Genomic DNA, 20,570 nt, shown 5'->3' with positions numbered 1-20,570 from the left:
CAGACCTCAAAAAATCCAAAGACTTTCAAAGGATTTTCCCAATGCTATGGACCCTGTTAATGGTTCACTAAATGTAACTCCAAGTATAAAGATAACTGAGTTGAGTCTGGTTTGTGCAAAAATGACAAGACAATGACAAATGGAAGTAAGTACGAGTTCTCGACAATATAAAATAAGAAGATATGAAAAATCATTTACATTGATATTTTTTTTTTAGTCAAGGCAATTGTTTTTGAAATATTGTAAAAGATGAAAAACTACTCAACAGAATATTGTTGTTGGTGTGAACAACATTGCTTACACTGAACTACACAAGCATGTTCACATCAGAAAAGCATTTCATCACTAGATGGCATTCCTTTAGGGAATAACCATTGTATGTTTGCTCTATTTGCAGCACATGTGCTTTCGTGAAGGACATAGATGCATCTATGATAAAAATAAGTTGCATTTTCATGATACAGTATAAAACTAAATACGGTAAATGAAATTTCGGGTTACGTTCACTTTCATTAGAGATGCGCTACAAACGAAAAAAAAAACATTTTTATTTGAAGTCTGTTACAACTAACGAATGTAGTAGCATGATGTACAATACAGCACTTCCCTATTACAAAACAAATTTCTCACAAACGCAACATAGAGGGCAGTACATACCTCACAGTTTCTTTTTTGGTCTTCCAGGGAACTCTTGGGCAATTCTTTTCTTTTCTGTTCCATTGTCAACCCTACGATATATTCTCTACAAATGGTAATCAGCTGTTGGGCCTGCAGACAAATTAAATTAGGGACTGTTACTGACATAGCAATATAATTTACAAAACATAAAACAGTGAGAGGTATTTTGGGGATAATACAAAAAGTGAAAACAACTTCAAGTCATTTTTAACTCAAAATACATCACATGTAAGTTTGCCTACATCATCCAAAACTCACTTACCTCAGCAATTTCTTGTTTATTATCGACGACTAAAAGGGGAACACTAAGCAATATACTACGGAAACGTTCGGTGGCTTCAACAAATTTGCCTTGCGTTGTCATTTGGTACGCTAATTGTAGTCGCTGCACAAGATGGTTCAATTTCAAACCTACTGCAGGCACGCCACCACGGGCACCAGCCTCTCGCCTGGAAAACAAAACAATATTTGTAACAAAATAGTATAACGTGCATAAGGGTTGGGTAGGTAAGGGGGTTACTGTTACTGTCACTGTTAATAAGACAGAAGATAAAATTATGGAAGTGTTGACTACACTGCTGGATATACAAAACCATGCCATAATTGCTCTATTAGAAGGGCTTCTCCAATAGGAATGGAAGTAAACAAACAGTTGTATTTACTGTATAGGGAATAATTAAAATGTGACTTGTAACCATGGAAACATCACTGTCATTATGTAAAATGAACGCATGCGATACTAATACAGCATGTAAAACCATGGGAAAGCACCAGTCGTCGTGGTAACATGTATTCAGAGTTATTCAATCATGTTGTATTTTGATACACCTGAAATTAAAATATTGTATTTCAAACCCACTATACAAGTAACACTTGACCTGATTGGCTAGATTGTTGTGTGCTCGGGTGAGGGAACCAATGAGTGATCATCTTTCAAGTGAGTCGCTTGTTCAATGCTTCACACCACAAAAACAACACTGACATTTCAGGGAGCAATCCAGCAAATATACGAGACACAATAGAGCAAGAAAATGGTTGTGGGCATCACGTCTGCATGATTAGATATGGGACCCATACTATGCACAGCAACACATACACATACAGATAAATGTGTTGTTTATTGCCACAAAATTTAATTCATTTCAACGCACAGTTGCGACAACCATCACGCTCAATGACCACCGCTCTTTAAGAATAACATATCACATACCAGTTTCTGTGTGGATTTCCAAACATACTCGGCAGTGCAGGTAAAGCGATATAGGCTGTTCGTGCTCTTGAATAAGCTGACATGAATAACTGTTTATATGTTGTGAAATCCACAATACCGACTTGGTCGTACAGCAACTGAAAGCAAACGTACATAAAGATTAACAAAACCATTTAATATTACGAAACATCAGTGCATTGTACCCTCTAAGCCAATGTGCGTAATCGACGAACAGAAAATGTTAGCATCACAACTACCATATTGCTTTATTTAAAGCATGTCTGCTTATGTAAGTGTGTCTATGGTTAAATTAAATATAATTTAATGATCCAGTATAAATGCAATGTTTTTTTTCCAAACACGCTTCTAAAAATGTAAATATGGTAGCTATGCATAATCCTTGGCACATCATTAACATAACAGAATATCATACACTGACATACTGTAGAATACTTTATTTTCGCTAAAGGGATGATTCCGTGAAAATAAAATCCAGCGAATATACTTTTTTCCTATATTTCACATTAAACTCATCAAAAATCAGTGAAAATAAATTCCATAAAAAGTGCCCAAACAGCCTTTTCAGTGAAAATTAATTCCTGCGAAAATAAAGTATTCCACAGTATCTATCTAAAAAAACACCTCTTACTATAGCTATGGTATTTTTAATTTGGGAAAATAAAATTCACATTTTATAAACAAAGTAAGCGTAAAAAAACAAAGGAAATCAGATGTCATCATTATAGTTTGTGCTTTTCAGTTTGGAAATCACCTTCTGCCACAATGTGCACTAAATGTTTCTGAAGACCTTGATCTTTCCAGCAGTCAACAAGCTGACAAATTAATTTTTGCGATTTTTGAAATCCATACAAAATTAGTCCTGATCCAGCAGGGCACACTGGTTGTCATCTGTGAAAGTCTCTACGAAAGAGATACAGAAATGTATTGGACATCAACATCATCTTTATTTGAGAAGTGTACATCACATAAGGTCACATTCAAACACTTTCCCTTGTTGATATCAAAAACAGCATCCATGTGATCAAAACAGAGCCATATCATTGGTCGCTCAGTCCATCACCCACACTGCCTGTATACTGGGTTACATCTCGCATGTATATGCGTCTCAGAATAATTCTTAGTTTAAACATACTTACCCTGGTGGCAGTCTCAAATGATCCCGCTAAGATATGATCCACGGCAAGCTGAGAATTATTACACCAAACCTAGAAGTGAGAAAACAACATCACCGTGTAAATGGAATGTGTCTTGTCATTGACATTTGACATGAACTAAATCTGTACAGGATTCTCAATGAATCTGAAATAGATCAGTTCTCCATATGTTTTTCCTTGGTTGCTACATTACAGAGCATGCTGGCAATGGAAAGGGGAAGTCGATTTTATAACTAGTCATTCATGAGCCAGTTTGTCACAGTGTTTTACAAGTTCAATAGACTTACTTTTACTTGTATGAATGGCAAAATGTTAGAAATTATATTTTGTCCAACTTTCTCATTTATGTGTGTTTATGAATAAAAAAACATACTTTGACTTCACATCAAAAAAGTCTGGTAACCTAACAAAGTTAACTAGAATTCCTCAATGCAAAATCTATCTACAATATCTGCGTAAAAATGCATATTGTTATTGAATAAAGGTGAATCAACGACAATCGTTTTCTCTTTGCGTACATTGTAGATAAACAACCAGAGAACCTGAATTTTGTATAATGAGCTTCGCATGATGAGTAACCACGCTTTGGGAGACTCAACTACACATTACATAAAGGGTGTGTGTGCATGGATTACATCTAAAGTCTTACTAAAGCAATATTAATGCTGTGAATTGGGAAATCAAACTTTCGGTTTCAATATTCGACACAAATGGCCGCAGAGATCTTGTTGAGAGCGAGAGAGCCACGCGACTTGTTTTGCTGCTCAAACAATATTCCACTCTTTATCGTCATCACATTCATAGTTACTTATGACGGTGGACAAGATGACGGGAGAGAATGGAATCTCAGCGCCATTTTTGAATAAGATCTGTTGCTCTACAGACTTATACCGTAACAACCATTTTTTACAAAATATGAACCTGTAGTAGAATGTGATCTCATTGAAGGGCAAGTTTTTCACATGTTGAGATGAGTCTTTGAATTTATAGACTTGATAATCTGATACACTACACTAATAGGTAATATATGTAAGATGCACGACAGATTAATCTTACCTGACTCTGGCTTGTCCCTTTCGTAGGTGGTACATAGTATCCTTCATCTCCACCAGTCGGTACTGGACCTATGTCCTGAAAAATAACAAATTGTAACATGCAATCATCATACTTGTTTTGGTGGCGAAAAGAAAAGCGAACTGATTTGTGAAAATATGAGATTTGGTGTTTTCCAAATACAGCAAGGTGCACAGTACGTGTTACAATAACAAACGTAAGTTACCTTGCTGCAATGTCCGAGATATTTTTCTGTTAACAATTTGTCAAAACATAACTGGAAATAACCATTCGCATTCACACAGTGACCCCGCCCCTAAGGTTACACATCCTTGAACTTTTGGAAGGAATTGACCACCACATAAACAGTGACCCCGCTCCCTAAGGTCACACATCATGGAACTTTTGGAGGGAATCGACCACCACATACACAGTGACCCCGCTCCCTAAGGTCACACATCATGGAACTTTTGGAGGGAATCGACCACCACATACACAGTGACCCCGCTCCCTAAGGTCACACATCATGGAACTTTTGGAGGGAATCGACCACCACATACACAGTGACCCCGCTCCCTAAGGTCACACATCATGGAACTTTTGGAGGGAATCGACCACCACATACACAGTGACCCCGCTCCCTAAGGTCACACATCATGGAACTTTTGGAGGGAATCGACCACCACATACACAGTGACCCCGCTCCCTAAGGTCACACATCATGGAACTTTTGGAGGGAATCGACCACCACATACACAGTGACCCCGCTCCCTAAGGTCACACATCATGGAACTTTTGGAGGGAATCGACCACCACATACACAGTGACCCCGCTCCCTAAGGTCACACATCATGGAACTTTTGGAGGGAATCGACCACCACATACACAGCGACTCCGCAGCCCCTAAGGTCACACATCCTGGTACTTTTGGAGGGAATCCTCATAATAGCAATCATCAAACATCTCTTTCGTTTCTCATGAAATTTTTTAACGAGAGTTTGCATTCTTGGTAGCAATTTCTTGTTGATAGTGACCTTTGGGGGTCACGTAAACACATATAAAAATTGTGTTTGATTTCTTACCAAGTCTGCTGGTAATTCCAAATCATCATCACCGACATCCCATCCACCACCCTCTTCATCGCCACCTTCGTCATCGATACCAATCATTCCCTCGTCATCAAAACCACCGCCTTCTGTGAATAACGAGATCAGCATTTATAATAAGAATGCAAACACAGTGGTCTGAACACCACCTTCTCCCAAATAAATGTAATTCAAACAAATTATTTGTAGTCAATTTTTTATCCAATTATTCATCATCTATTATTAAAGTAAAACAAAATGAAGTTATACTTCTCGTCTTCACGCATGCCAGTTACGAACTTGCACTTTTTTTTAACTAACGAAGGGGACCATATATGGTAGAATAAGGAAAATTTATTGCATATACAGAGAACATGCTTTTGTTAATTTAATGTTCTTAATGAAAACATTATTTCAATAGTAATTGTTTAACATAGAACATACATCTTGTCGTTGTAGATAGATATTAAATTATCTAATTACAAAAAAAACAAAACAAGCCATGCATGGCACAGTCCCAGTTAGTTATCAAATTTAAGATATATAGTTTTGTTTATAGTAATATAGCTGGAATATAACCATGTCAGGAATATGATTTTTTTAGCATTAAAATGATTGACAATTGTATCTGATCGTCAAAAAAGTACTTGTCCATATTGAGAGATATTGCTCTGGAACAGCATTCAAAACCAGCCATTTTGAATACATGTATATATATAACATAGTGTATAACGAATATATAAAATTGGAAGCCCAATGATTAAAACAAAATGGCCGCAAGACAGCAATTTTGAATCCGATCTGAAAAATAAATGATGTGCATCAGGAACCTGTAATGTCTAACATATGTACCAAGTTTGAACGAAATCCATCCATAAATGCTTGATATTTGATGATTTTTTAGCACAAAAATGGCCACCATTTGGCCATTTTGAATAGGATCGTCAAACCAATATATCTGTCTATCTATGACATGATGTATATTGAAAATTTAAAATTTGAACATAATCAGTGAAAGCAAGTCAGAGATATGGCACGAGAACCACATTCATTAAAACAAAATGGACGCCAGTCGGCCATTTTGAATCTTATCTGAAAAACAAAGTTATTTGCATTAAGGTCCCATAATGTCTAATGTATATACCAAGTTAGAACAAAATCTATCTGTAAACAGCCGAGAAATGCTTGATTTTGATGATTTTTTAGCACAAAAATGGACGCCATTCGGCCATCTAGAATCAGATCGTGAAACAAATTGACGTGCATATGTATACTATCATGTATGATGTATGTGTGAAGTTTGATTGTGATTGGTCCAGGCATTTCTAAGATGCAGATCCGGACGCACGCACAGACGCACGCACACACGGAGGTCACAACATAAGTCCCTGTTTTCGGACTGCGTCCGAATATGGACTAATTAACAGCATCAATACATCATTTTCCCTTGGATGAGACACAAAACTTCATTTACTAGCGTAATTTATAAATTGCACCAGTTCGAGTGTACCCAGATGGGAAATAATCACTTGAGGCAATGTTGTCTACAATGTACTACAATGACAATACCACACTATTGACAGGATTATAAACATACCATCAAGTACAAGCTCAGCGTCATCACCCCATCCTTCGCCGCCTTCATCTGCGATAATTTCAGTGGCAGCCATTGATGTCTTCCCTTTGGTCATAGCGCCCTCAAAGAATCCTTTGGTGACGGTTAACAGCGGCCAGTTGTCTTCGGACTGCATTATTGGTGGCGGGGGTTGCAGTAATCTGGCGTTGGGATTCACTTCCGGTAACTTTGATAACAAAAACAACCACATTAATTCAGCAGTCATAAATATTTATAAATATTTTATACGAGCAGCGTCTCAGCTGAGATAGCTCCGCTGTTAGTAATGCACATTTCAATTGAAGATATTATCACAAAATGAACAAATCTGAGATTGGTCAACCTGAGGTACCTATATGTATAATATCAAAGCAATCAGATTCAATTCTACATCAATAGATTAGGAACACTGACATTAACTAATAATGTTGGCAATCATATTTAAAACAAAGTTTTAGTGTCATGCCATGTCCATGACGTTTCTGAGATTGGTAACATGCTAAATTGGTTTCACTGTGCTTTGAGAAAAGTACGACTCAGAAGTCACACCTTCTGAAACACCAGATAATTAGAGCCATTTTCAAATTGGTCAAAATTGAATATGAATCTCTAAGCCAATCAGCAAATACCGTATTTGTCTTCAATTAGGCGCCACTTTGTTACACTTTCATGTCATGGTGGCGCTTATTTGTGGTTAAATTTGAGCAACTTTGTTTCAAATGGCGCTTATTTCAAGCACTTCAAGTTCTAGTACCGGTAATTGTGTTACAAGCCATTGTTTTTGCTCCATTCTGGTGATAGATTATTGACAATATTTTACATTACAGTCTGACGCTTAGTCACTGTAGCCTTTATTTTAAATACTGAGTAAATGACCCGTTTTCAGACAGTTTAGAAAGTTATACAAAAAATATCATTCTTTAGAAAACATTCACAGTTTGCCGTACAATCAACAGAAAAATAAAACAAACACAAATTCAACGCTTAGTAGTCAATGATCACGGTAGCAAAATCCGGTCATGCTGCATTCCACGGTTACGATTATTACTCAGTAGTAGTTATAATAACGTACAAAAAATAAAATGCAAGTAAAATTCAACTTAATTTCATCGTAAGCGAATGATTCTGGTCGCATGTAAACGCTCGGCGCGATTCGATGTCTGCCATGCTTCCTGTCTAGGACTTGACCTGGAACGCGTTTTTTGACCTGATAGGTCAAGTCGTTAATTAACCAATCAAAATGCTGGATGATACCAACGTGATCAAATTACCATAGCTCATTTAAATAATGTATGAACGCAATGCGGAAGTGATTTGCCGATGTTTGCGATATTTTGGCTTTGATTTTGGTGGGAAAAACGGCATGATTTTTTTTTCAAATCAAGAAATTAGTTATTTTTGGAAAGTAAACTGAGCATTTAAAGAATAATTTAACACTGTTTACTGTGACAACAGCGCATTTGAAACAGAACATTTTCGCGTTGTTTTAATTTCGTTTCGTACTGCGAAATTAAAAACCACGCTGATATTTTCTACAGTAGACCATGGAACTATATAGTTCCATGAGTAGACTAAAAAGACATGTTTCAAAAGATTATAGACCGATTTCTTAAAAATTGTTAGAAACAAAACCAATTTTTTTTACATAAAAGCCATTCGTACAGTAACAGCGAGGGACTTCCGCGATCGCGTCCATCGCTACGAACCGGTAACCGGTAGTCGATCCGCCGGCGCCCAATTCACGATCATTACGTGCCAAAATTTCAACTTTGTCTGGCGCTTAATTGAGGTGTAAAATACAAAGTTTTTGTGGCACTGGCGCCTAATTGAAGGTGGCGCTTAACTGAAGACAAATACGGTACATGCTTTGGTTATTTAGTTTTTTTGGCCAATCAACTTCTGGCTTAGAAACCTCTGAACTGTTTTCATTGGCTGTAAGTATCATTATCTTACCCTTTCTTTCTCAGGATCAAACATTTCTTGCAGGTGTGCAGCTTCTTCGTCAAGACCATGAGTAGCTGCAGTTAGGTATGCCAATGCCTCTGAAATGAACAAGACCACATCATGTTATTGCCAGCTACAATGAGCTGCAGTCGAAATCTCATCCTGTACTTGACAATTAGGATTGCACATATGTGTCTTTAACAGTACAGCTTCTAGTTCCGAAGAAATGACAAAATCTGTTGCGACATTATCTTTATTTGCCATACATCACATTCACATCAATGAATTTCTGTATGGTAAAGATTTATTATTTTCATGACAACCCTATTTCATGGTTATGTACAGTTGACAAGTTGCAAAGCTGAGATCTCTCGTAAATACTGTAAAATGACTAATTTTCACTGGGTTTAAATTTCACTGATTTACCATTTCGGGCATATTCAGTGGGTTTTAAATTCACGGTTTCGTCATTTAAATAATGTGTTCTATGCTAAATTTTACATATTCACTGTGTTTTAATTTAGCGCATTTTTCCAGTCAGCGAAATAAGCTAAATTAAAACCCATTGAATAATTACCCCATTTACAGTACAACACTATATCTCAAAATGTTCACAAATTGCTTTTTTAACCTTTTCACCACCAGTTTCCTGTTTTCATTTAAAATTCCCAAAATAGTCTCGTTTATAGTCTGCACTTTACCGTATTTCAGAAGATTGGGACAAAAACTTCCAACTTTTTTTTTAGTAAAAACTGAAAATTGACTCAAGATTTTGTCTGTTATCTCCAAAATTAGATTCATTCTCAGAAATATTGAAGAATATAAGAATAAAGTGCAAACAAATCTGGGTGAGAGAGTCTGGTGGTGAAAAGATTAATATTAAGCTTTAAAATAACATTTCCACTTTTCTGTATGATCCGCAGAACACCTTTTACTGACTACAATAGGCATTGTTAATGGCTTAGGATTTTGTACAAGTTATGAAAAAAAATCAAACAGAATCCTGAAAACTAATTTTAGAAGAACTTCCAAAAATAAACTAAAGAGACCTTGAGAGAGTACAAAAATGAAAATCATGTTTGGTTGGATGCGAGCTAGCTTCAGTGCTCAAATATTTCAGAATTAGTTGGCAAACCCATTGATTGTATCAGTTATACTGGCGACTATACTAATCAGTGGCAGGTTCTCTGCACTTTCTTGCACAAACTTGTACACCATATAAATAAATACTTACTTTGTCCACAACCTTTTAGTATTCTGACTCTCTCGGACACGTCACCAAGGTACAGTGCGTTCTGATATTGACCACCTGTGTCTTTACGAATCTCAGCTACAGGAATAAATGAAAATTGACTCTATCACAAATATAGTAATTAAGAAATAATAATTCTAAGTAACTCAATTGGGATTCAGTAAATACTGTAAAATACTTTATTTTAGCTGGAATTAATTTTCGCTGAAAAGACTAAGTGTTTTGTATGGAATTTATTTTCACTAATTTGTGATGAGTTGAATGTAAAGTAAAGGGGAAATGGTATATTCGCTGGATTTTATTTTCACTTAGTCATCCCTCCAGTGAAAATAGCAAAAATGAATTCCAAGACACAAAGTATTTTACAGTAGTACACGATTTTTCTTTTTTCTAAACTTGTATTATGGTAGGCGACAGGTATTCAACCTAATAAATAGGGACAAAAAAATGTACCAAAATTTATTTTTTTTGCTTTTAAAAAGTGTTCCATAATCATATATTTTTTTTTCTCAGCAATAAATATTTATTTGGAGAAAATCTACGCAAGAATATGGTATAAAAAGAAAGCATAATTTTATTAAAAATGAACAGTTATCATCTGAATATCCTGTTTATTTTTGACAATCATAAATATTCATTTTATAATAACGTTAATTTTGTCACTATATGCAGGAGTTTTTTTAGAAAAAATGAACAAGAGAGATGAACACACAGGCGATCAACCTGGAAATGCCATATCAGAAGGTTTCTGCACTGTTTTAACGATGTATCTATCGCCATTGAAATATTTTTGGAGTAATTTTAGTGTATTTGTTGTCCAGACACATTGTCAGCTGGTGTTGCTGGGAAGTTTTCGCGGGGGAAAAATATATTTGAGAAAGATTTTGTGTTGTACGGCAGCACGGAAGTGCGCAGCTCAAAAAAATATATTTATGACTTGAAAGTTCAATCAGCAATTCGATAAGAGGGTGTCAGTTGAGGTATCAGGACGTTGTGCCCCTGTTCCTCGGTTTAGAAAAAACCCTGATATGTAACCTAACAAAATATGCAAATATGATATGTAAAAAGCTTCAAAAAATCACCATTTTCATGGATTTTGTGCACAAAAACAGTTTGGTGAGCAAATATTCGTATCTAGGTTTCTTGAACAGCAGAATAAAATCAAATGATAATAAGAAGTTTTATACTTTGCTGTCAATTCGGTTTTAAATTAATTAAACTTTGTTTGGTGGTCTGAACAGAAAGTCAAGCCTCAATTCAAGTCCTGAATGCCTCGATTCCTTACATTCCTTAATATTTCCTTTACCAAACCTAGTTTTGTTAACAACATACCAATTTTCATCATTTTCTTCAATTTTTCAAGATTGCCGGTTATCAGATACAAGAATGATAACTTGTCAAAATTCTTTGTTCTCTGGTACGCCATTTCTACAATCTGGTGGTTGCCCTGCAGTAAAGCTACTTCACCAAGTTTCTCCCAACAGTTCTTGTCATCCAGAGCCCTGGCAGCTTCCAAGGCAACCTGCAGACAAGGAAGTAAAGATTAATTAGGACTGAAACAGTATTTTTCAGTGGTCATGTTATGTGTTAGCCAAAATCACTGACCCTTTTTATAGACATTTTGAATCAATAAAAGTACACCAACTATGGCCAAAATCAACAATTCAATTATAAAGCAAAGAAAAAGTAAGCAGAAGTAGTTAATGAACATGACTATTCTGCTATAGAGGTAGAGTCACATGTGAGGGTTTAAAAAGTGTATACTGAATGGGACACATTCAGTGTTACAAAAACAAAACAAACATGTACCTCAATGTTGCCGCATTCTAAAGCCAGAGCAAATCTCGTCTTCTCATCCTTAACGAAATGCAAAGCCACCTCAGGATAACCTTTCTTCTGCAAGTATGCGATAATCGATTGTCCGACCAATTTCGCATTGCGTACCATATGCAAGACTTCATCATATTTGCGGTTGATCAGTGCCAACTTAAAGCGGAATTCAGTTGGGTCAATACCTAACACGCGAGGGCGGCATTCCCGATCCAAGCAGTAGACGCTCTGTCCCTTGACTCGTGTGATGTAGATTGGTAAGTCTAGCGTGCGAATGATACCGTGATCCCTGAAGGGGAAAAAAAAAAATTGAAAGTCAAGACAGATATTTCCAAAATTTTAAAAGTTGAAAGGACATTCAACAGAGCTGTACATGTGCAGATTCTGAGTCAATATGAAGCTACTTACAAGACTGAACCTGATTGGCTACACAGCCCCAACACTTAAATAGTCAAGCCAATCAGAAAGCACCTTGTTTGTTGACAGGTTCTCTCATCCAATCAAATCATGTCTTGCATAAATACTTTGACTCGCTTGCAATATTGTTGTCAAGTAATAAATTACTGTATCACTGATAGAAATTTTTATAATTTCAGGATTTTATGACAAAATTATTTGAAAGTTGCTGACAATCTATGTAGTAGGACCTCAGAGAAGAAATCACTGCTAAAGAATTTCATAATTTACAGTACTTAATCATCACAGAAACATCAGAACTGTGACCAAACCCGATGTATGATTTTTTTTTTGTATTTACTAGTTTGAGCACCAAAACTGGATGCTATGAAAACATTCATGTTGCTGTGAGCATCCCCCACACACATACAGTTATGACAGCTTTGTAGATTTAAATGGAATCAACAATTTAATTGTATTGTGTAGGCAGAGATGTTAAGAATCATTTTCATGTCAATATATAACATTTTTAAATTTGAAAGTGTAACAATATACTCTTTTAAGCACTCTGCAATACGTGTACTTTTTAAGAATGTAGAATATGATAAGTAACACGCTCATTCGCTGAATCATGCAAGATCTCGCAAGGCGATGAAAACGATCTATTGTTTGAAGGTCTTAACAAAACAAAGAAATCGGGTAGTATCAGGGATCAGTGTTCGACACTCAAGTCAGGCTGGGCAGAATGCTGGGTGGTAAACACTTACCCATTAGTTATAGCGTACTTAATATGATTACTAGTCGTGTATATAAAGACACCGCTGTCGTCCCAAGCACCACTTTTAATACGGATGTTTTCATGAACTGTGCACAGGTTTTCAAGTTTACGATTACAAACAGAAATTACTGAAAAAAAAGTAATAAAAACATAAAATAATTAATTCAGCATTAATAATAATAAATCAAGTCAACATTCCTATGATTCTTGGTAGAAAGGGATACCATATGAAGTCATCTCCATGTGTGTGACTGTTGAATGTTTTTCGTGCACACAATCTTGTACAAGGGGGTGGGGGAAGGGGAAGGCGAGACATATGCACTATCAATGACAAATTCTCAATTTTTTTTTTTACAAACAAATACATGAAGTTGACATAAATGTTCAAAAACCAAGAAAAAACTGAGTAGAAAATGATGCAAACAAATGCCAGGATGTACTGCATCAATAGACCAACAACAACATGCACTTCAAAAAAAAAAAAAAAATTTTGATTTAAATTTTTTTTAGACTTGTTTTGCCATCAGACACGTTTTATTTTGTGCTATATGTAAGCTATTAAACAAAAATCGTGATTAGCGACATTCACATTAGAGTATGGAATTTGACCAAAATTCTGGATAATAAATTCAGTTGATCAAAAGTTGATAACGCATACTCACTGTGCTTGCTGATCAAAGCAACATGTGACATATCAGGTGACCAGATGACATATTTGACCTTGGATATTTTGACAGATCCCAGATTTCTCTTCTGCTGTACATCAAAAAGAGTGACAGAGTCACTCTCCCTAAGGAGCAGCGTACCGGTACCAGCGTAGAAAATCTCGTCACATGACGCTGCTTGGATCTTCTTGGTGATTTCGTTTTTCATGTTTTTAATCAGCAACTGAATTGAGAAACGATATATCGATTGACTTGGAGAAACTAGTAGTTTTTTTTGTTAGTAAGCACATATTTTTAAATCAGCAACTGAAATGGGAAGTGTTTTCACCAGAAATTAAATATGGGGGATGGAGTTGTTCAACCAGTTTAGAAAGTACAGGACAATTAATTACCCATCCATCTGGAACTACAGGCAGAAATATTTTGTATGAAGGTCTCATGCCACTAATCAACCAATGGCTATTCGTAGCCAATTTAAATGTCTTGCAAGAACCAATGAAATTTTTTAAATAGTTGTTTTCTCAGGTGCTCCCCGTTTGGGGGCGTGATCAAAGATGAGACCAACGTGTGGTCTTTTGATTACTACTTAGCGGCTGTGTACCTGTGGGTTTATTCTGTGTGTATTTGGATGTTCTAATCTTGGTGTTTTTCCAGTGATTTCTCTAGGTGCAATCCAAATACAGTAGGTGTGTCTTGTTTACCTGAGATTTGTAAGAGTTTGAGCTGGCCAACATGTTATGTTTTTTCATGTGGTTGATTACTGGCATGTTGATTTCTCATTTTTGAGCCATGTTTTCAACTTTGTTCGTCATTTTCATATAGCAATCTCGTCATATGTTAACATTGTCGTCTACAGAGTTTCAATTAGTGGTATGAGCCCTGAATTCAGTACTTTGTTTGCCTTGTAGTGGAGACAATCTACTTGATTGTTAATTATGTTTGAATTTTATTCTACACTTATAAAATGTCACTTGTATTTTTTATATATTTTTATGAGACAATTCATCCCATGAGAGTCAAAACCTGGTTCAAAAAATAAAAACCATGGAGTAATTGTTTCCTGTCTGTTGAGAACCCTACCAGTGGCATTACACATATATGTAGCATACCAAGTTGTATTAAAAACTCACCGTGTGTGTTCGATCTAATACTGCAAATCGATTTCTGGCAACCCACACACTGGTCAGTCCCGATGACCTCTTACCTTCGGGGGCTGAAATAAAACAATGTTAGATAATCAGAAATGAAACACGAGACCTTGATACAACTTTTCGGTTGGAATATAATGAAGAATAACTAACATACCATCAGGATTCTGCGAGTCAGAGTCTTTAGGAATACTGTACAAGTCATAGGTACTGTTGTCTATGTTACTGGCTCTCTAAGAAATGTAAAGAATTATTATTATATACTATACACATTATCTAGATTTGTGAGTAAATAGACCATTATTCGTTCACTGCGAGATCCCGTGCTGTGTGTGAAATCAAATATGAAGACAGGAGCGATAAAAAACAACAGCAATACTTACATTACAAAGAAGCACTGAGTTCTCAGCGGGGTTGTACGACATGCTGTACGGGGCCGTCTTCGTACCCCCTCTCAGCTGCATGACAGGAACGTCCTTAGAAGTGGTGAAATCCAGTTTACGCAAATAACGATCTTTCACATAGTACAACAGATTGCCGTGCACAGCATGGGCCGGGCGTTCACGTTCCAATTTAAATATAATCATACCACTGTCGTGCCCTGTAAACGTTTCAGAATAAAACCCATAAAAAATCATGTAATATCTTTAGAATATTTTAAAGTCAATTTCTCGTTGAATTCATAGAATTTATCTGTTGACTTACCAGCTGCAAATAAATTCAAAGTAGGGTGGCCCGTAATGATCCAGAATCTATCGTGTTCACGACGGAATGTGTGGATACCAGTCCTGAAATATACAAGTGCCATCAAAGTTACAATAAGAAACATATTTTAACAAACATGCTGTGTAACCGTACCCATACCCTACTATGCAAATTTTGTTCATGTCACACCCAACCCTCCCCCCACATGGGGATACAATACACTCTAAAACGACAACCTGTGTATAAATAAAGACCACCTATTCTTATGTTCAATATTTTCGCCGATTTGCCTTGTTTAGAGACCAATTTATTAAACAATTTTTCAGTGTCAAGAGTCAAACTTATTTGATTTTCATCAACTCAAATAATGTGTTTTTTAGCAAACTGTACCATCTCATTATTTTCTGGACAAATATGTCAAATTAATGACTTGGGGAAACATAATTCAATCTCCATATAAAGACCACCTGTCTATAAAGACCATTTTAATGAAGTCCCCTGGATAGTCACTATACACAGGTTTGACTGTATTAGAATAAAACAAATCTCCACACAACGCTGTGATTCTTACCGTTTGGACATATCCCAGACTCTAATGCTCTTATCCTCTGAGTTACTGATGATCAATTCTTGTCTCGGATGAAATATAACACAAGATACATTGTTGTAATGACCACGGCATGTGTCCACCTCCCAAGCCTTAGCGTCTATGGACAAAATGAAATTAACAACATGTATTATTCGCATCACGTAGGTTGCTACATAGTGATGCATTTGCGCTTGTGACTGCTTCATAAACTTATCAGAATCGTTACTCAAATTGTTATGTTTTGTACAACCTATCAGTGTGGACTCGAAGTCGCTATAATAGGTCATTGATGCTCAGAGATCTACCATGATGAAACTAGTTGTGCTTATTCACTGACTGGTGCAACACCAACAAAACCTACATTTTTATAGTGATTTTGATTATAGTTGGTAATTTGGTAAAATGAAATTCATTCAAGTGAAAAAACGAAGAAAATCAAAGGCCGCAACATTTTTGTTTATGCATCAAGTCATCTACACTCCATACAATTTAATGTTTTCTTAAAGACTTCAACATACTGACACAACTTCATTTTAGGGGAAGAGTCCATTTTGACTGACTCAACTCGATTTTACGAGAAGATTCTATTTTGACTCCTACAAAAACACTTATAACTTAGATACTTTTTTTCCCTGCCAAATTTGTTGATGCACCAGCATAAACGTTTTTTGTTATCTTTTGCTTAGAATTTAAATTTGTTCATACATTTAATAATTTAGATCTGAAATACATAAAAAAAATTAAAATTCAGTGACTTGAGCAGAGAATGATCACCGATATGAATTCAACTGTTACCAACTTACCGTTCATTCTCCATAGTTTAATGTATCTATCATCAGCACCGGATACGATCAACGGCATCGTGGGATGGAATGACACCCAATTAACACCTCTGTCATGACCCTACACAAAGCGACATCATATTAGTACATACAAATAAAAGACTGGAACATAAAAGTATAAATATTTCCTCCTGGAATGAATCAAAACTTACTTCCAGTACGTGTTTGACCACAGCATCCGAGGAGCCAAACAAATCCATCTGCCCTGGCGTCTTGAGATGATCATCTAATCCGCCTGGACCTGGCGCTACATTCTTCTTTCTCAACCCTTGGGAAAATTAAAAAATCTGATTAGTGTCTATGTCTGCAATTTGTATAACTGGACATTATAGCTAATACTACAGACTATTGGTTATCAATGTTTACAGACATGTTTTCAGACATACTGTAAAATGCTTTATTTTCCCTGGGAATTAATTTTCGCTATTTTTGCTGAAGGAATAATTCTTTGAAAAATAAAATCCAGCGAATATACTTTTTTTCCTATATTTTATATTCAATTTGCCAAATATGGGTAAAAATAAATTCCATACAAAACACCCAAAAAGTCCAGGTAAAATAAAGTATTTTACAGTAAGCAGCAGATTAAAATGGGTATATTTTCTACATTTGTTAATCAAAACACAAACACAGTGCACATGTATTATTTTAGCAATTGTATGCTCTATATCAGATAAATGTATCAAAATTTAAAAAACCATGAACTGAGTTATTTTATATTTCTTATTTTCCATGCAAGGTTTTAAATGAAAAAGATTTGTTTCTGGGTCTCATAATGTTGAAAATAAATTGTCTTTTTTTTCAGTTTTTATTTTTTTTTATTTTCACAATTTTAAAACAGAAATTATGATTGAATGGCCTAATACTGATCCAAAATTACGTTTGTGGTATGAAATGAACACTCATGTGGTCAAATGTTATGATGTTCAATCTATGCATATGTGGAAAAACCACCTAGGACTTTTTTTTTAGTTAGAACAAATTTTTCATTTATCGTATACTATTATTACAAACACACACCATGTTACATGACATGTATTGATTTCAAAGACTAACACGAGAAAGTCAGGTAAAAATAATAACTTTAACAAGACACTTCAACGGAATCACTCCATTGCAACATGATTACCTGAAATATCCCAAACTCGTACGGTTTGATCTAGCGATGCCGATACAACCAGATCTTCAGCAGGATGAAAGTTAGCGCACATTACATAGTGATTATGACCAGTCAGAACACTGCGATTCAAAACGCAAAAAACACAAGAATGATTGTCTGTTACGACATACAATGTAAGGATTGGGTGGCACCAAAACAAATAGATCTGTTTATTTCATTGCGAATAAATTAAGGTATGACATCACATAAATACTGATGGTCTACCAACAACATGCATTACAAATTAACAACGTTTGACACTGGCTGATTGAAAATAATTGTAAAACTTAAAGCGAGAGAGTTGTCACCTGTGCACACGCGAGAATTGAGTCCCAAGCGACGATAACAACACGCGCTAAAAATGCAAAGGCTCATGGGTAGAAGATTGTTTGTAAAGAATGACCAACTGACGCCTGCGCAGGAACGATTCCCCCGCTTTAATGTAAATATAAAAATATTTCATACTGTAACCACTATTTCTTATTAGCGACATGTACATGTTTTCATCAATTTTTATGAAAATTTTTTTTCAGGTTAAATTTTAAAAACGGTGACTGTAAATAAAAGATTTTGATAAAAGGCAATAATGCTAGTTGTGATAATTTTAAATGTTTCACATCAAACTCTGGTGACACCAAACAGGTGTTCTGCAAGTAATTTTTTTGGGAATTAGATAATTTTAAAAATCTTCACAGCAAAATAATAGTAGTTTTTGAGAGTCCCTGCATGCTGCCAGTAAAATGTTATTGCTATATAATTTGACAATTCTCCTAATCAAGAAAAATTAGAACGTGAAAAACAAGTCATTGTCAATGACACGTCCCCGTTCCGTTCATATTTGAGTGACATATACATTCAAAGCAGATCATGACCGAAATGCACCTGCATATGTACAACACATTGTACTAAATCTGGACAAAATCCATCCATGCATGACTGAGATCTGGTTCCGAAATTGTGAAAATACATGATTTTGATGCATTTTCGGCCTTAAAATAGCCATCATTCAGCTATTGTTAAGCGGATCATGAAACAAATGCACATATCTATTTGTGACATGATGTACCATGTGTGTGTGAAGTTTGAACTTGATATCAATCCAGACATGTCTTGGATATGGATCCAGAACTGAATTCTTTAACAAAATGGCCGCCAGTCGGCCATTTCGAACTTGATCCAAAAAAAAAAAGACATGCATCAAGGTCCTATTATGTTTAATGTATGTACCAAATTTGAACAAAATCCGTCCATGCATAACTGAGATCCGGGTTCGGAATGGTGAAAATGTGCGATTTCAATGCATTTTCGGCCTTAAAGCGGCCGCCATTTGGCTATCGTTAATGAGATCATGAAACAAATGCACATACATATTTGTGACATGATGTACCTTGTGTGTGTGAAGTTTGAACTCGATCAATCCAAGCATGTCTCAGATACGAATCCAGAACTGAATTTTTTAAAACAAAATGGCCGCCAGTCGGCCATTTCAAACCCGATCTCCCCCCAAAAAATGACGTGCATCAAGGTCCTATTATGTTTAATGTATGTACCAAATTTGAACAAAATCCGTCCATGCATAACTGAGATCCGGGTCCGGAATGGTGAAAATGTGCGATTTTGATGCATTTTCGGCCTTAAAATGGCCGCTATTCGGCTATCGTTAATCGGATCATGAAAACAATGCATGTGCATATGTCCCATATAATGTGTGATGTATGAGTGAAGTTTGAACTTAATCGGTCCATGCATGTTCGAGATGCAGGTGATCACGGACGCACGCACGGACGCACACAGGGCAAAACATAAGTCCCCGTTTTCGAACTACGTCCGAACGGGGACTAATAAACTGATATTAGCATGTTGTTCAGCATATGAAATAGGTCAAGTGTAACCAGAAACAGAAAAAAAAAGAAAAAGATTTTTCAACCCACTTCACAGCGACTTAATAAATATACTACCTGAAGACACTGCATTAATCAAGTTTTTTAACTGTTTAAATCGAAACGATAAGAAGTTAACTTCTCAGTTGTGTCAAGTGATGATGACACTGACTTACCAAATACAGTTTCTGCTTTGCCAGTTCCAGATTCGAATTGTCTGGTCATCAGAAGCACTCAGTATCCAAGGGTATTCCTAAAAAAAAAAAAGAAAAATCAATCAGTTTAATTTGAACAACAGAAAAGCTAAGTAACTGATTATGTGATTAACGATTGTGCCAACAGAACCACATCCAAAGAGTTTTACTTAAAGGCTCATTCTTATTCACATACAGTAAAAAGATTGGCAATTGTGAAATGAAAGTAACAAATTTATCCATTCCTGTCTTTAATAATGATATGAGATTATTACGAGGATACAGTACACCGGGAGTATCGACCGACGTGCAGTGGAGGTCGATGCGACAGTGTACTGTGTGAGTGCATACTTTGAGGTATCTTCGTAATAA

General features: G+C 35.9%; 1 protein-coding gene across 2 annotated transcripts in view; it reads right to left on the bottom strand.

Annotated features, from left to right (window-relative positions):
* The window catches only part of LOC100368110 (coatomer subunit alpha-like), a 30,463-nt gene that overhangs the window by 3,572 nt on the left and 6,321 nt on the right, over positions 1 to 20,570 (bottom strand). Inside the window, exons 4-25 of one of the 2 annotated variants that reach the window (XM_002731243.4) lie at positions 20,181 to 20,257; positions 18,095 to 18,204; positions 17,118 to 17,233; positions 16,927 to 17,026; positions 16,106 to 16,241; positions 15,535 to 15,617; positions 15,213 to 15,430; positions 14,987 to 15,062; positions 14,812 to 14,894; positions 13,679 to 13,904; positions 13,006 to 13,144; positions 11,822 to 12,131; positions 11,345 to 11,534; positions 9,995 to 10,090; positions 8,770 to 8,858; positions 6,799 to 7,003; positions 5,199 to 5,311; positions 4,120 to 4,194; positions 3,046 to 3,114; positions 1,889 to 2,025; positions 941 to 1,127; positions 658 to 768 (exon numbers count right to left, since the gene is read on the bottom strand). In XM_002731243.4, the coding sequence (XP_002731289.1) occupies positions 658 to 768; positions 941 to 1,127; positions 1,889 to 2,025; positions 3,046 to 3,114; positions 4,120 to 4,194; positions 5,199 to 5,311; positions 6,799 to 7,003; positions 8,770 to 8,858; positions 9,995 to 10,090; positions 11,345 to 11,534; positions 11,822 to 12,131; positions 13,006 to 13,144; positions 13,679 to 13,904; positions 14,812 to 14,894; positions 14,987 to 15,062; positions 15,213 to 15,430; positions 15,535 to 15,617; positions 16,106 to 16,241; positions 16,927 to 17,026; positions 17,118 to 17,233; positions 18,095 to 18,204; positions 20,181 to 20,257 (2,946 nt within the window). The remainder of the gene's footprint in view (positions 1 to 657; positions 769 to 940; positions 1,128 to 1,888; positions 2,026 to 3,045; positions 3,115 to 4,119; positions 4,195 to 5,198; positions 5,312 to 6,798; positions 7,004 to 8,769; positions 8,859 to 9,994; positions 10,091 to 11,344; positions 11,535 to 11,821; positions 12,132 to 13,005; positions 13,145 to 13,678; positions 13,905 to 14,811; positions 14,895 to 14,986; positions 15,063 to 15,212; positions 15,431 to 15,534; positions 15,618 to 16,105; positions 16,242 to 16,926; positions 17,027 to 17,117; positions 17,234 to 18,094; positions 18,205 to 20,180; positions 20,258 to 20,570) is intronic. The other variant, XM_078012237.2, reaches the window with a different exon arrangement.

This window comes from Saccoglossus kowalevskii, chromosome 5, assembly GCF_978046115.1.
Source record: "Saccoglossus kowalevskii chromosome 5, keSacKowa6.1, whole genome shotgun sequence".
NCBI classification, from domain to species: domain Eukaryota; kingdom Metazoa; phylum Hemichordata; class Enteropneusta; family Harrimaniidae; genus Saccoglossus; species Saccoglossus kowalevskii.
The sequence above is the reverse complement of the archived record's forward strand: the minus strand, read 5'-3'. Positions and strand labels throughout refer to the sequence as shown.